Source organism: Tiliqua scincoides, chromosome 4 (assembly GCF_035046505.1).
Source record: "Tiliqua scincoides isolate rTilSci1 chromosome 4, rTilSci1.hap2, whole genome shotgun sequence".
NCBI lineage: Eukaryota > Metazoa > Chordata > Lepidosauria > Squamata > Scincidae > Tiliqua > Tiliqua scincoides.
Genome location: NC_089824.1, coordinates 25,753,037 through 25,768,833, shown reverse-complemented (window position 1 = coordinate 25,768,833; position 15,797 = coordinate 25,753,037). Strand labels below are relative to the sequence as shown.

The window sequence follows — 15,797 nt, the reverse complement described above, 5'->3', positions numbered from 1 at the left end:
ATCTTTTGATGTCTACTTGGGAATTGGTTATAAATACATAGTTGCATGTATATAAGTGTTCTCTCCCAAATGGTACAGAGTTGTAAAACAGACTGGTGAATATATATTCATGTTTTTTAATTTGTGGAATAATTTCTTAAGAATTGGACAGGAACTCATAACTAACTTCCACTGAATATTGCAGAAATTTGTGTTGTTGGTGAATTGGAAGACCTCAGTGCTTCAGTAGATGTACAAGATGTTTACACTAAAGTCAAGTGTAAAATAGAAAGCTTCAACATAGACAACTACAGAAACAGGTAACAATCAAATCTTAGGTGTGTTATTACTTTTCATTTTAAAAACAAACATGAATATTTTATTTTCTCTAGGAGTACAGTGATATCTGATCCTGATTTGTTAACTAACCATAGTTTGCCCAAACTGCATTTGGATGAAACAGGCATCTGCAATTTGGTATAAACTGTAAACATAAACTTTCTGATTTTGCCCCCCCCCCCCATGAAGGTTTGGGCAGTGGTTCCCAAACATTTTTGACTGGCAGTTTCCTTGACCTACAGTCTTCATTTGGGCAAGCATTATATACTTGTGATAACTCTTTTCTTCCATCTCCTCATGTGAGTCCATCTGCCAGTTGATCGTACATATGATGTTAGCAGCAGTTTTTTAAAAAGTTGTTTTTTGTTTTTCCTGTTCAAATGGAAGCAATTTTTGTATACAGGATGGTGCCAGCTATTGTTAATGACCCCTAACTTTTAACAGCATGTCACTTGGCAATGGGTTTGGATCTGCTGCTTCTTGCCTGTTCCTTGCAGTAATATTGCACATTTACTATCACACATGTGCAATGTTTGTTTGTGTTTCTCCCAGTCTTTTGGAGTTGTACAGTCCAGAAAATCACAATATTATCAGAATGCCCAACTGAATATTGATCAAGTCAAAAAACCCAGGTATTTTTCTTTGTCTGATAGACAGAGATAGGAGTCCAATGTTTTTGAATAAAATTATTAAATTGTGTTTTTTATTTGATTTTGAAAATTTTTTCATTAATATGTAATTTTTTATATGATATATAATATAAATGAATTTGGTGGTATACACAAACATTCAAAATAAGCATGTGATTTCACATCCTAAGCATGTGTAATCAGAATTAAGCCCCATTTACTTTAATGGGACTTACTCCCAGGTAAGTGTATATCAGATTACATCCTAAGATCAAGGTGACCAGATTCCTCTTTTTCCAGGGCATGTCCTCTTTTCAGCCTCGTATCCTGGAAAAAAAACTTCAGTGTTCTCCTTTTCCTTGTGAGCAGGCCCCTTTAGGCAGCACATAGCCTTCTTATAATTAATATGTAATAAGTGATATGTAATATAGTTTTAAATTTAATAACCAATATAGTGTTTAAATTAACCACATGAAATCAATATACAAATTTTAAACTTTAATTTGCCATGTCCTACATTTTTCATGAATGTCCTACATTTTGGGGGGCCTTGTCTTCTTTTGCGGTTATGACATCTGGTCACCCTGCTGTTCTGCCAGATTCCAAGGCCAAGCTCTGCCTGGAGAATTATGCCCACTTTAAGCAAATTAGCTCCCCTTCTTTTCCCCAACAAATGACCCTGGTTCTGCCCTGCAGTCCTGCTGGACCCCACCTCCAGGGTAGCTCACCTGTTCAACCTGCAGAGGTCCTCTCTCCTGCCAGCAGCCTCCCGCCACTACAGCAGACCCTTGGTCCTCAGCAGGTCTTGGGCACAGCAGCCACACACCAAACTCCAGTGTCTCCAGCAGTCAGTTAGTCAGAGTATCCAGGGTAAAGTCCAAGGTCAGATTCCAAAGTAAGTCAGTCAAATCAGTCAGAGTATCCAAGTCAAAGTCCAAAGTCAGTACACCATGTCACAGTCTGAGGTCAGATTTGTCCCTCCCCTCCAACCTGCACTCCATCTACAACCCACAAACCCTTCCTGCCTCAGGTGCTCCTTATATCCTTAGGTACCTCATTGCCTCTAGTGGCTGCAGTTGTGCAGCACACGTCACTGAAAGCCCAGGCCTTAATTCTTAAAGGGGCCACTGCAGACACCACATTCTACCTCCTTCCCAGATCTTCTGCTATTCCACTACACCTGCCTAAGATGTTGGTTGATGTTATTTTTGTCTGTAGATTAAGTGTAAAAGTTGAGTTGTTTCTGGGGAATTTTTTTAGTAGTAAATTTTCTGTTCAAATCTAATTGTATTTTTTTAAAGCTAATCCTATGAAGTAAATAAGTTTAACACAAATTAATATAGTTCATTTGAGGATCAGGATAACAGATGTATACCTTTTAAAATGTTAAGAATCTAGTCTCATGTGGTTGAAATGTATGGACTCATAACCAATGGTAGAGAACAGATAAGGTGAACATTGTGTTTTTCCAGACCAGGGGAAGGCTGGCAATCTGGAGTTTTTGAAGGCATATTTCTACAATGCAAAGAAAAGCTCGTGGTGAGATTTCAGTAGTGAAATAAAACATTTAACTAAATAACTACTCTAAAACCTAAACATTACTTTTTGTTCTCATATAGAAGGGAGAAGGATTGTAAGAATTATGGTATAAATTGCTATTTAATCTTTTTATATGTAAATTTATTTTTGGAGAAATGTTTTTTAAAAATTGAATTATGTTTTTCTCAAGTTCCTTAATTGTTGCAGTCCATCTCCTTCCATTCTAATAAGATTTTGTTCTCATTTGTGATTAAAAGTAAATCAAATCATTGCATATAGAGAGTCCTGCTTTTCTTTAAATCATGGTGATTTTTGGTCTGCTGTTGTTTGTGCTTCTAGGTAATTAAACTCTGACAAATGATTCCATGGTTTTCCTTTCTGATTTAATTGAACTGAGATGGAGTACAACAGAGTCTGTTGCAAACAGCAGTGGTGACAGAATTCATTTTAATTAAAAATAAATGGTTTTCTTATGGCTTTATATTTGTTTTTTTGTTCTGTTTTGTTTTTTGTTTTTGTTTTTTGCTTTTTTGCCTGTATCACCGCAAGCTTTGGGGAAGACTCTTGGTCTCTGGGGAAATGTGGAGGTGTCTTCCTTTCCTGCACTGACAAGCTGAACAGACGTACCTTGTTGGTTCGACCCGTCAGCAAGCAGGACCCTTTCAGTAACTTCTCGGGCTTCTTTCCTTCCGTAAGAAATCAGTCTAAAATGTATATAACAGAACTTCCATTAACATACAGTATTCCTAGTGGTGATGGTGGTGGTGGTGGTGATGATAGAGAAACTTAACATTTCTTCTTCCTATTTGTCAAAATGTATGCATTTTTGGTTTTGTATGCACTCTTATTCTCCACGTGTTTTGGACTAGTCGAAAAGTAGATTGGATGGATGGATAGGAAAAATTATGCACTTTAACAATTGCATATTTCAGGAATACGTCTGTTCAAAACTACGGGGAGATCACACATGCATAAAGCTAGTTATATAAAAAAATGTTGAAGACTGTCCAAGCTAGCAGGCTAATCTCCAGTGTGGCTTTTGTTGTTTGTTCCACTGGTGCACAGACATTGATATAGGTATCAATTAAAGTAATTATGATATTTTGTTGTTTGTTATTCTAGCAGACATATTGCTAAACAGATTCATATTTCCAGATATCAGTCAACATATGATGTATTTTATTTATATAGGTTGTCCTGTTCCTTCCCCCCATGACTACAAAGGTTCTGTTCCAGCCTCCCTTGTGGATACAGAAACCACAGATATGGGGGAACCTTATGTAGATAGTCCCTCCATTTATTACCTTTGTTTTATTTAGTAGTGCTTGAAGCATGGGTGTTCCTTGCTTAATGAGCAACATTCTTACTTCAGAACGTGACATGTTAGCAAGCAGCCTGCATGCTATAGGGAGGAAATTAATAGAACAGAAATTGACAGGATAGTTCCTGCTTCCTGCTAACTTTCAGTTAGTTTTCCTCTAGCTATGAGTTTCTGGTGTGAATACATCTCCCGGCCCTGCCCCCCAGTGCAGGGACAAACAAGTAAACTTGACTACTGTATATTGGATTTCTTTGATTCAATATCTCCTTGTAACTGAAAATTACATTCCAGGCACAGATCAGGTGGTCAGGGAGATATTGCATTCAAATAACCTTGCTATAGTCTGGTTCACTTGTTAAATCTACAGACTGAGAAGGATAGAGAATGGGAGACTTCAAAATTGGTCCTATTTGGAATTTCTCCAGGGAAAGTAACAAGTGAATAGACTTGATGTCAGTTAAGGAATTTTGTGAGGTAGGTTTAATTTCTTTATATGTTACTGGAAGTTCTGCTTGATTTATTTTCCATCAGGAATATGTATATGTAAAATTATTGCTACAGTTTATTCCAGTTATTTCATTCTAACACCAATGAAGCTAATTTACTATTACAATTTGCCCAAGTTCTTTGGTCTTCAGCTTTTAGCATTTAAAGACAGTTCTATTTATATAAGTTGTGAATGTAAAAGGTAACTGAATTTGATGTTTCTGAATGGGACATCTTGAAAATGTTGAAAGAGCCATTTCTTATTGCTATTGCTATTGGTTTAGTCGTAAGATTGAAATGAAAGGGTTATACCCCACAGTAGTAAACATGCAGGAGCTTAAAGTATATGCAGAGTTTCTCTTTGAACTTTAATTTTACAGTCAGGTGAAGTTCTGCTTGTTCATCTCCACTGTACCAGAATCACTGGTACAAAGTCTCATGTGCAAGTTAGAGCTTCTGAGGAACTTTGGGTAAGGCCTCAAAGATGCAGTTCAGTGAGCATGAACAGATGTAATATACTGGCTGAAATAAATGGAATTTGGGTTTTTTAGGTGTCCAGTGTGTATTCAGTGGAGGTCAGTTGAACTTACACCCCGCAAATCCATTGATGTTACTCTGTTTCCCTTTATTGTACTGTAACATCAATTTTTGAACTGATATTTGAAAGCTAACCTTAATAATTCAAATATTCAGACAATATAATTAAAGTTGGCTGTTTCCTGCAGTCAGAACAAAATTTCCGTTTCTCATCTTCTGTTTGTTTACTGTAGTTCCTTATATATCCATAGAATGTCAGGCACACTTTACATTTGAAATAAATGCATTAAAATATAAATGATCAAATTGCAATCAGTTCTGTAAAGAATCATGACACTTATTTGTCACACATTCATAGAAACATTTTCTTCTGATGTCCAGAAAAGTGGAGAGCTGAAAAGAAGTTAAAGCAATGTAAAGGGTTAATTGACAGAAAGTTCTTATAGCTGTCCTATACAAACAGAGTTCTTATTTTGATCATATTTATTTCTTGACACAGACAACTTCAAAACTTTTGGATGGATCTCATCAACAGCATGGATTTCTCTCTCTGACTTACACAAAGGCAGTCACAAAAAATGTCCGTCACAAACTGATTTCAAGAAATGAACGAAGAACTCTGCATAAATTATCTGAAAGTTTCACTGATGGTTCTCCTCACTTTCTTCATGAGATCCTTCTTTCAGCTCAGGCATTTGATGTTGTCCTTTGCTTTCCTTTTCTTAATGCAATTGCAAGTATATTTCAAGCAAAACTATCACGGAGCCAGAAAGAGAAAAGAAAGTCTCCAGGTCAACCCATGAGGACTCATATTCTCACATCTCGCAACCTGCCGCTTATGTATATCAATACAGGTGTAATCAGAATCTTCTTCCCCAAAATGGTGCAACATAATACAGAAGGTACTTTAGTGCTTTTAAAATAAATATTTCCTTGAACGCATTCTTCATCTAAAGCATTGGTTCTCACACATTTAACAATGGGACCCATTTTTTAGAATGAGAATCTATCAGGACCCACTGGAAATGATGTCATGACTGGAAGTGACATCATCAAACAGGAAAATTTTTAACAACCCTAGGCATAATCCTACCCACACTTACCCAGGAGTAAGTCCCATTTACTCTCATTGTTAAAAGCATCTATTTCCCCAAATGCAGTCACATACTGTGGTGGCATCCAGTCTAATCTATTAAAAATAAAATTTTGAAATGAATGGGGACCCACCTGAAATTGGCTCGCAACACACCTAGTGGGTCCCGGCTCACAATTTGAGAAACACTGATCTAAACAGATTGTTTTCTAGGCTAGAACTCTGAAGGAGCCCCATTGACAAGTTTTCTTGTGATAAGAACTTGTGACTTCAGGAAGGGAGAAGCCTTTAGAAGACCAAAAATAATTTTTTCTGCCTTTCCAGTCATGAAATAATGTGGAGCTCTACATGTGCTGCAACACCTACTGTATTCTTTTTGTAACTTCCCCAGAGGAACTTTTAACATTCCAAATCACACACATATGGACCACTTTCTCCCTGTTCAGTTCCAAATGCATTTTGTAAGAGGCAAGCATGTGTTTTGAATTTAGGGGTGGCAAAGAGGCTGGAGTATGTTTTGGAGAGAATAGCTCCCATTGGATACCCATTACATGCATATATGTAACATGTTGTTCCATCCTGGAACTTTAAAAGAAAATCTTAACTTGTGTTTCTTCTGCATCTACTGTATAGGGAGAGACATAAATAAGTCTACATTATTAAAGAACGTTCCATTGTCTCTGACATAAAAATGAGAGAAAAAGAAAAACCTTGATCCATTCCTTTCCCACAATTTAAGCAATTAGAACTGGCCAAGTTGCCTAGTTCAGGAATCCATAAAGAGATGAAGGGACATATAGCTACAGTTTAGGCTATCCTCCCATGCACCCCTCCCATCTTGAATAATCTAGGTGCCTTCATTTCACATTTTCCAGTTTGCCTCTTCACTTCCTTTGTTGATGGATCTGATCTGAGAGCTAGTGAAGAAGTTCCCCAGTATTTACAGATAGTATATTTATTTGAAGCATAATTTAACATGTTGCTCGAGTCTTTAAGCCACGGATTAAAACACATTATAGGATCCTATAATGTGTTTTAATCTGTGGCTTAAAGACTCGAGCAGCATGTTAAATTATGCTTTAAACTCATCCAGCCATGAAAGCTTCAGTATGTTTATATTTACCTCGGCCCCAGGTCCCTGTTCTTTGGAGACATTGAAGGACATTTTGTTTTCTCCTTCTTCTAGTCAAACTAGGATTTGCCTAGTCATGTGCTGAACAGGAATGTATTATGCCAGATAATTAATAATGTTTGTTGAAAAGTGTTTATTGATTTGGGAATCCTTCCTTATGACAACTAAGAGCAGCTTTATACAAAGCCAGATGTCTCATTTTTCCTACATTTTTCTACAAATAAATTATATCATTTTTGTGTGTAGTTTGTTAGATGGGACAATCACATTTGCATCTCATTTTTGGTGAGAAGTGGTAGGAACTCTTTGATTCATGAATTAGAAGTTATTTATTTTGAAAGATTCGTATCTCACATTCTCAGACTTTTTTGTAAAATGAACATAAGAACATAAGAACAGCCCCACTGGATCAGGCCATAGGCCCATCTAGTCCAGCTTCCTGTATCTCACAGCGGCCCACCAAATGCCCCAGGGAGCACACCAGATAACAAGAGACCTCATCCTGGTGCCCTCCCTTGCATCTGGCATTCTGACATAACCCATTTCTAAAATCAGGAGGTTGCGCATACACATCATGGCTTGTACCCCATAATGGATTTTTCCTCCAGAAACTTGTCCAATCCCCTTTTAAAGGCGTCCAGGCTAGACGCCATCACCACATCCTGTGGCAAGGAGTTCCACAGACCAACCACACACTGAGTAAAGAAATATTTTCTTTTGTCTGTCCTAACCCGCCCAACACTCAATTTTAGTGGATGTCCCCTGGTTCTGGTATTATGTGAGAGTGTAAAGAGCATCTCCCTATCCACTCTGTCCATCCCCTGCATAATTTTGTATGTCTCAATCATGTCCCCCCTCAGGCGTCTCTTTTCTAGGCTGAAGAGGCCCAAACGCCGTAGCCTTTCCTCATAAGGAAGGTGTCCCAGCCCCGTAATCATCTTAGTCGCTCTCTTTTGCACCTTTTCCATTTCCACTATGTCTTTTTTGAGAGGCGGCGACCAGAACTGGACACAATACTCCAGGTGTGGCCTTACCATCGATTTGTACAACGGCATTATAATACTAGCTGTTTTGTTCTCAATACCCTTCCTAATGATCCCAAGCATAGAATTGGCCTTCTTCACTGCCGCCGCACATTGGGTCGACACTTTCATCGACCTGTCCACCACTACCCCAAGATCTCTCTCCTGATCTGTCACAGACAGCTCAGAACCCATCAGCCTATATCTAAAGTTTTGATTTTTTGCCCCAATGTGCATGACTTTACACTTACTGACATTGAAGCGCATCTGCCATTTTGCTGCCCATTCTGCCAGTCTGGAGAGATCCTTCTGGAGCTCCTCACAATCACTTCTGGTCTTCACCACTCGGGAAAGTTTGGTGTCGTCTGCAAACTTAGCCACCTCACTGCTCAACCCTGTCTCCAGGTCATTTATGAAGAGGTTGAAAAGCACCGGTCCCAGGACAGATCCTCGGGGCACACCGCTTTTCACCTCTCTCCATTGTGAAAATTGCCCATTGACACCCACTCTCTGCTTCCTGGCCTCCAACCAGTTCTCAATCCACGAGAGGACCTGTCCTCTAATTCCCTGACTGTGGAGTTTTTTCAGTAGTCTTTGGTGAGGGACCGTGTCAAACGCCTTCTGAAAGTCCAGATATATAATGTCCACGGGTTCTCCCGCATCCACATGCCTGTTGACCTTTTCAAAGAATTCTATAAGGTTCGTGAGGCAAGACTTACCCTTACAGAAGCCTTGCTGATTCTTCCTCAGCAAGGCCTGTTCGTCTATGTGTTTTGAGATCCTATCTTTGATGAGGCATTCCACCATCTTACCCGGTATGGATGTTAGGCTGACCGGCCTATAGTTTCCCGGGTCCCCCCTCTTTCCCTTTTTAAAAATAGGCGTGACATTTGCTATCCTCCAATCTTCTGGCACCGTGGCCGTTTTGAGGGACAAGTTGCATACCTTAGTCAAGAGATCTGCAACTTCATTCTTCAGTTCCTTAATAACTCTTGGGTGGATGCCATCAGGGCCCGGTGACTTATTGATCTTTAATTTATCAATGAGGTCTGAAACATCTTCTCTTTTAACCTCTATCTGACTTAACTCCTCGGTCAGGAGGGGCCGTTCGGGCAGCGGTATCTGCCCGAGGTCTTCTGCCATGAAGACAGATGCAAAGAACTCATTTAATTTCTCTGCCATCTCTAAGTCTCCTTTTATCTCCCCTTTCCCTCCCTCACCATCCAGAGGGCCAACCGCTTCTCTGGCGGGTTTCCTGCTTCTAACATATTTGAAGAAGCTTTTATTATTCCCCTTAATGTTGCTGACCATGCGTTCCTCATAGTCTCGCTTGGCCTCTAGTATCACCTTCTTACATTTCTTTTGCCACAGTTTATGTTCCTTTTCATTCTCCTCATTAGGGCAAGACTTCCATTTACGGAAGGAAGCTTCCTTGCCCTTCACAGCCTCTCTAACTTGGCTGGTTAGCCATGCAGGCACCCTCCTGGATTTAGTGGAGCCCTTCTTTCTTTGCGGTATACACTTCCGCTGGACCTCTATTACTGTGGTTTTAAGCAGCCTCCATGCACTCTGGAGAGATTGGACTCTTTTTACCCTCCCTTTCAACCTCCTTCTAACCAGCCTCCTCATTTGAGAGAAGTCCGCCCGTCGGAAGTCAAGGGTTTTTGTTAGAGATTTGCCTGGTATTCTTCCCCCAACGTGCACGTCAAAATGTATCGCAGCATGATCACTGTTCCCCAATGGCTCAGTAACATTTACATCTCTAACCAGGTCCTGCGTACCGCACAATATTAAATCCAGAGTCACCTGTCCTCTGGTGGGCTCCGTGACTAGCTGATCTAAGCCACAGTCATTTAGCACGTCAAGAAATCTGGTTTCCTTATCGTGACCAGAACACAATATGTCAATATGAGGATAATTGAAGTCCCCCATGATTACAACCCTGTCCCTCCTTGTCACCTCCCTGATCTGTTTCCTCATTTCAAGATCCCCATCCGATTTCTGGTCTGGAGGACGATAGCACGCCCCCAGTATTACATCGCTGCACAAGCCTGGTAATTTAACCCACAGAGATTCTACAGTGGAGTCGGACCCACCTTCAATCTCTACTTGGCTGGATTCTATCCCTTCCTTAACATAAAGGGCCACCCCACCTCCAACACACCCCTGCCTGTCCCTCCTGTAGAGTTTATAGCCCGGGATTGCGGTATCCCACTGATTCTCCACATTCCACCAGGTTTCCGTTATGCCCACTATGTCAATATTTTCCCTTGTTACCAGACATTCCAGTTCTCCTACCTTTGCTCGTAGACTTCGGGCATTCGCATAAAAGCATTTGTACACAGAATGCTCCAGGATGTGCTGCTTATTCGCTCCTTTGTCCCCGCATCCTCTCATTGTGCCAAACCGTCTATCACATCCCATCACGCTACCTTTCCCAATTTCTTCTCCTACTCTGCCTTTGTCTTGTTGTTCTCTAACCTCCCCATCCTCATCCCATAGGGATGAGGAGTCCCGAACCGGATGCCCCTCGGCTCCTGTCGGCCTTCCCCCAGGGATCAGTTTAAAAGCTGCTCTGCCACCTTTTTAATGTTATGCGCCAGCAGTCTGGTTCCATTCTGGTTCAAGTGGAGCCCGTCCCTCTTGTACAGGCCCCGCTTGTCCCAAAAAGTTCCCCAGTGCCTAACGAATCTAAACCCCTCCTCCCTACACCACCATCTCATCCACGCATTGAGACCCCTGATCTCCGCCTGCCTAGCTGGCCCTGCACGTGGAACAGGTAGCACTTCAGAGAACGCTACCTTTGAGGAACCTGACAGTCCCTTTTCTGTATGCTCTAATTGGGCTTAATATCCCAAACCACACTGTTATATAGTGGGTCCATGCGAATAAAGGAAGGCATAGAGATAACAGCTCAATATGTTTATTCCATCTTCAGAACAGAACCTGGCAATGAATCTGACACAAGGCAAACACCTCTGGCTTTTATACTCTTTAGCTCCGCCCAGAATCCCCATGATTGGTGCAATTGAAACATTAACTAGAGGGCTAATCGGATGGTAGGATTTTGATTCATCACCCGCTTGGCCAGCCATAAGTCTGGGCCAATCAGTTATGCAGGATTTCGATCCTGCATAACTTGCATACATAACACATACACTATTTGCTTTTCAAAAACCAAACCCCTTTAAGGTGTTGGTGGCAGCCCGCCCCCCCCAATTTCAGAGTATTTATGATGCTGTGTATAGTCCCAACAAGAAGTCTGCAGTAGCTTCTGCATTCAGATTTATTTGTTTGCATCAAATATTTCTATGTAAGTCATCTTTTGCCCCTTGGTAATATTGGCCAGCCTTGAACTGTATACTATGCGCATTAATTCAGATCTATATGCATATTCACCTTTAGATTCTAGTTTCTTTATAATTAAATTGGTGCATAAAAATTAGAGAACTGTTGAGAAGAATAGAATTTTTCAACCAATACTTCTTCCTTTGGAGCAGTGCCGAATGGTACTTTTGTTGATCATGGGTGAAAGAATTCTGGTGGCAAGATATTCAGAGATATGTTTATTCAGCTGAGTTGTTTGAAAAGCCTACAGCTTGACTTAGGGGCAGCATCAAGTTTTCAGTATGGTGAATTTGCTATCAAAACTTCTTTAAAATGTTTTAAGCCAAATGTAACAGCTTTACAACTATGATATGCATAAACATCTACAAAAATCTTGGAAGTTAAATGAACACCAGCAAGAAGTTGGGTTCAATGATTTAGAAGTTTTGTCAGGAACATAGTATAAATATAAATGTATTGTGGTGAAATATATATAAAAGAATTGTTGAGTTGGCTTAAGCATTCACCACAATATGTTTAACTGAAACAGCTGAGTATCTGTAAGGCCTGATTAAGGTATAATTTTTCTTGAAGGTTAAGCTAAGGCTTCATTTAAGTAAATGGTTCTTACTTTTCCAAATAGTTTACAGTCATATCTTTTAGTGCGGTTCTTTCTGTAATTATTTCCAATGTATTGCCTAAGTATTTGATAAAATTATATGACCCCCACTGCAGTTTGTTCATGAAAGCTGTGTCCAGATTGCTGATCATAGCCTCAGTTTGGTTGTCTGATTCATCTTGGATACATCTCAGTGGTGTGCAGAAGTCCGTTTGCATATATATTTATTTACATGATTCTTCTGAACTGCATGTGAAGTTTGCTTGTTCTTTCCACATCAAGCAATGTGTTATTTAGCAAAGTACTTAGCACTCACCACACTCTTAGCATCTGTAGCTGAAAGCTTAGTTTTCAAAACAAGATGTCTGGGATATCTCACTGGGTGGCCACAGATGCAAGAAAAAGGATTGAAAGCTTATGAGCATCCTCAAAGAATAGGCTCATGGAGAACACTAGGCCTGTCTGCATGTATATATCAAATATCACTGTGAGCTTCTAAAATATCTTTAAATTGTTCATGAGCTGAGAGAAATGTTGCAGAATATGGAATTTAGAGCTCTGTACTTAAAAATCTTTTTCATGATAAATTAACTAAGTGGATTTGCTGCTTTTAATTGCAAGGATGGTATAGTTACAGTAGTCTGAAGCAGCATCTCTTCCATTCCACCGAGCTAACGAAAGCTAAAATTTCAAATTCTTTTCATAGCAGGGTTATAACTATTTTTAGCCAGTAAGAGCTCAATCCTGAGATTGCGCTGAGCTGGTGTAAGTCGTAAACGTACAGGAGTGTCGTAAACATGCTGTAAAGCATGTTTGCGCCTCCTCTGGAGTCAACTGGGCTGGTGCAGGGAGGTGCGCCAGCCCACATTAGGTATGCCAATCCAAAGAGGGGTCTCCATACTGACAGGAAGCAGTAAGTACGTGCTGGCTGAGTCAGACCATTGAAGGGGTCTGGGCGAGGTGTGGGGAGGGCAGGAGGGAGGCGTTTTTGGACTTGACTAGACCCATAGGCAGGCGGGGGTTAAGTGGGGGTGGGGCCAGAATCCCCTTCAAGTGGTGCAGATCCCAGTAGCCCCATTAGGGCTGCTGCAGTGTTACCTGGGATAAGTAGAAGCGATTCCCCTTGCCCCAGGCTGAGCCACTTTTGGCCCTAACCTTGCCCTGGATGTGGGGCACGCCTACTGACCTGCCTGCTCCAGGGCAGGTTAGCATTGATCTGTAAGTCTTATATTCCAGTTTCCAACATTACATCACATTATCCCAACAGTCAGTTGCATACTAGCATGACCAAGAAATGAGAACAAGAGCATGGGTATGCAGATAGAAACTGATTTGTTCTCAGTGACACACACAGAGTTCCGGTGGGAAAAATAAGCAGGCTATAAAGTGGGATACCATAAGAACAGCTCCTCTGGATTAGGCCATAGGACCATCTAGTCCAGCTTCCTGTATCTCACAGCGGCCTACCAAATGCCCCACGGAGCGCACCAGATAACAAGAGACCTGCATCCTGGCGCCCTCCCTTGCATCTGGCATTCTGAGACATAGCCCATTTCTAAAATCAGGAGGTTGCACATACACATCATGGCTTGTAACCCGTAATGGATTTTTCCTCCAGAAACTTGTCCAATCCCCTTTTAATGGCATCCAGGCCAGATGCCGTCACCACATCCTGCGGCAAGGAGTTCCACAGACCAACCACACGCTGAGTAAAGAAATATTTTCTTTTGTCTGTCCTAACTCTCCCAACACTTATTGGTGGATGTCCCCTGGTTCTGGTGTTATGTGAGAGTGTAAAGAGCATCTCTCTATATACCGTTGAAAGAGAGCACAACCACTTCTTGCTCCAGGCTTTGAGAACATGAGTATGTCAAGGGCTGGTTAGTAACCAATTCCATAATGTCCCTGAGTGCAACGCTTTACAGTCATATAAGTGGATGACTGACACACACACGGGAACAGAGATGCATTGATACCCACACTATCCAAATCCTTAGAATGCACAAAACACTCAAAATGCTCAACCAAAATGGTCAATACTTGAGCACATTTCACAAATTAATATTAGGAGAATAAATACTGGAAAGATCAGTATGAATATTTCATACTCAACATTATAAAAGTTGATATTTTTGTAAGAAAAAACAAGTCGTGAAAGCCTTAACAGTAGAAGCAACAACCCAGTTGTGCCTCTTGCTAGCCTACTTCCAAGTGCCTGAATTTTTTTTTCTTTATTTATGGCAGCACTTCCCAATCTTTCCAGCCTCACAAAACCCTCTGAACCTGGAAGTTCGAGACAATAGTACAGAATGTGTCATACAGAGACATCACTGCCACTTCCGGGTTTGGAGATCTAGCATGAACTCAGAAATAGCAGTAAGAGGGTCAGGGCAGGTGCGAGGGCTTTTCTCGGAGAACGGTTTTTGCGCTTTGCAGCTCTGCCTGTCACACCGAGCCTCCTGCCATTGTTGGGAAGCTTGAGCTGTGGTCTTGCTGCTGGGCAGTGGCCATCCCATGACACCCTAGAGAGTGCGCCAGGGAATACTTTGGGAACTGCTCATTTATGACCTGGTAACTTATTAAGGAACAATTATCACTCTCTACTTGTGTGTATGAGTGAAGCAGCTTTCAAATGTGGATTTGCGCCAATAAGCAGTATTGCATTTGTTGAGTAGTTCTATTGATTTTTATTAGTACTTGTAGCATAAGTAAAATTGCTCTGCTAAAAGGAATTGTTTAAGCATTTGCAGTAGTTGAACATGTCTGCCCTATACATACATTCAAATCTAACTGCTTATTTGTCATCTTACTTGCAGATAATAAGACCAATAAGGAAGATACGCTGGTCCTTAAGATTGGTTCTGTATCGATGGCTCCACAGGCTGATAATCCTCTTAGCAGAATTGTGCTTAGGAAAGATATCTATCAGTAAGTATTTTTGTTTCAATTTTAAATTTTAAAATCACATCTTCTGTGAGAGAAGGCTGTTCCTTGCCTCATTCATATTGTGTGCACAGCTGAGGACTGACATTGTACCAGTCTGACCCTGGGTATTGTGTGCCCATTCATCAAGATTTGCATAGGGCCCCCACATGTTGATCCCAACACATTTAAGCCCTATCTTCGCAACCTGTGCAAAACAAAATCAAGATGTGAAAATAACAGACATCACACAGATGCATTGGTCCTATGCAAGCATTGAGCATAAGGAGTTGCTTCATATTGAGTCAGTCAGTTTTTTTAGCCCAATATTTTATTTATTTCTATTCACATTTATTTAACCACTTATTGATTTATTTTGCCTTGTAAACTGCTTTGTGAATTAATTTTTGTTGAAAAGTTATATATATAAATATTCTTAATGATGTTAATAATAATATCTACAGCGTAATAATAATAATATCTACTTTGACTGCCAGTGGTTCTCCAAGGCCTTGTGTAGAGAAAGTCTTTCCCAACTTTCTACCTAAGATTCTTTTTGTTTGGAGATGCGGGAGATTGAACCTGGGATGTTCTGCATGCACCTGTGTGCTCTGTCACTGACGATGGCCTCTCATTATGTGATGTGTAGCCACACCATGGTAGCAAGACAGATAGGCATGATCTTGATCCTCATCTGTATACTATGAAAGACATTTTTGAAGTAAGACTTGGGTGAAAATGTTTTCATATAGATTTTTTTAAAGTTACTTTTCTCACTTATGCTTTCATATGTGTTTAGACACTACAAACATCTATTAAGGCTCTGGCGAACAACACTTTCAGAATCAATGA

General features: G+C 40.5%; 1 protein-coding gene across 5 annotated transcripts in view; it reads left to right on the top strand.

Annotated features, from left to right (window-relative positions):
* The window catches only part of VPS13B (vacuolar protein sorting 13 homolog B), a 494,765-nt gene that overhangs the window by 267,668 nt on the left and 211,300 nt on the right, over window positions 1-15,797 (top strand). For 3 of the 5 annotated variants that reach the window (XM_066626564.1, XM_066626562.1, XM_066626563.1), the window contains exons 27-30: window positions 185-299; window positions 3,036-3,177; window positions 5,330-5,732; window positions 14,840-14,951. In XM_066626564.1, coding sequence (XP_066482661.1) covers window positions 185-299; window positions 3,036-3,177; window positions 5,330-5,732; window positions 14,840-14,951 — 772 coding nt within the window. Of the gene's footprint in view, window positions 1-184; window positions 300-2,419; window positions 2,487-3,035; window positions 3,178-5,329; window positions 5,733-14,839; window positions 14,952-15,797 lie in introns of those variants that run through there. The other 2 variants (XM_066626565.1, XM_066626566.1) reach the window with 2 other exon arrangements.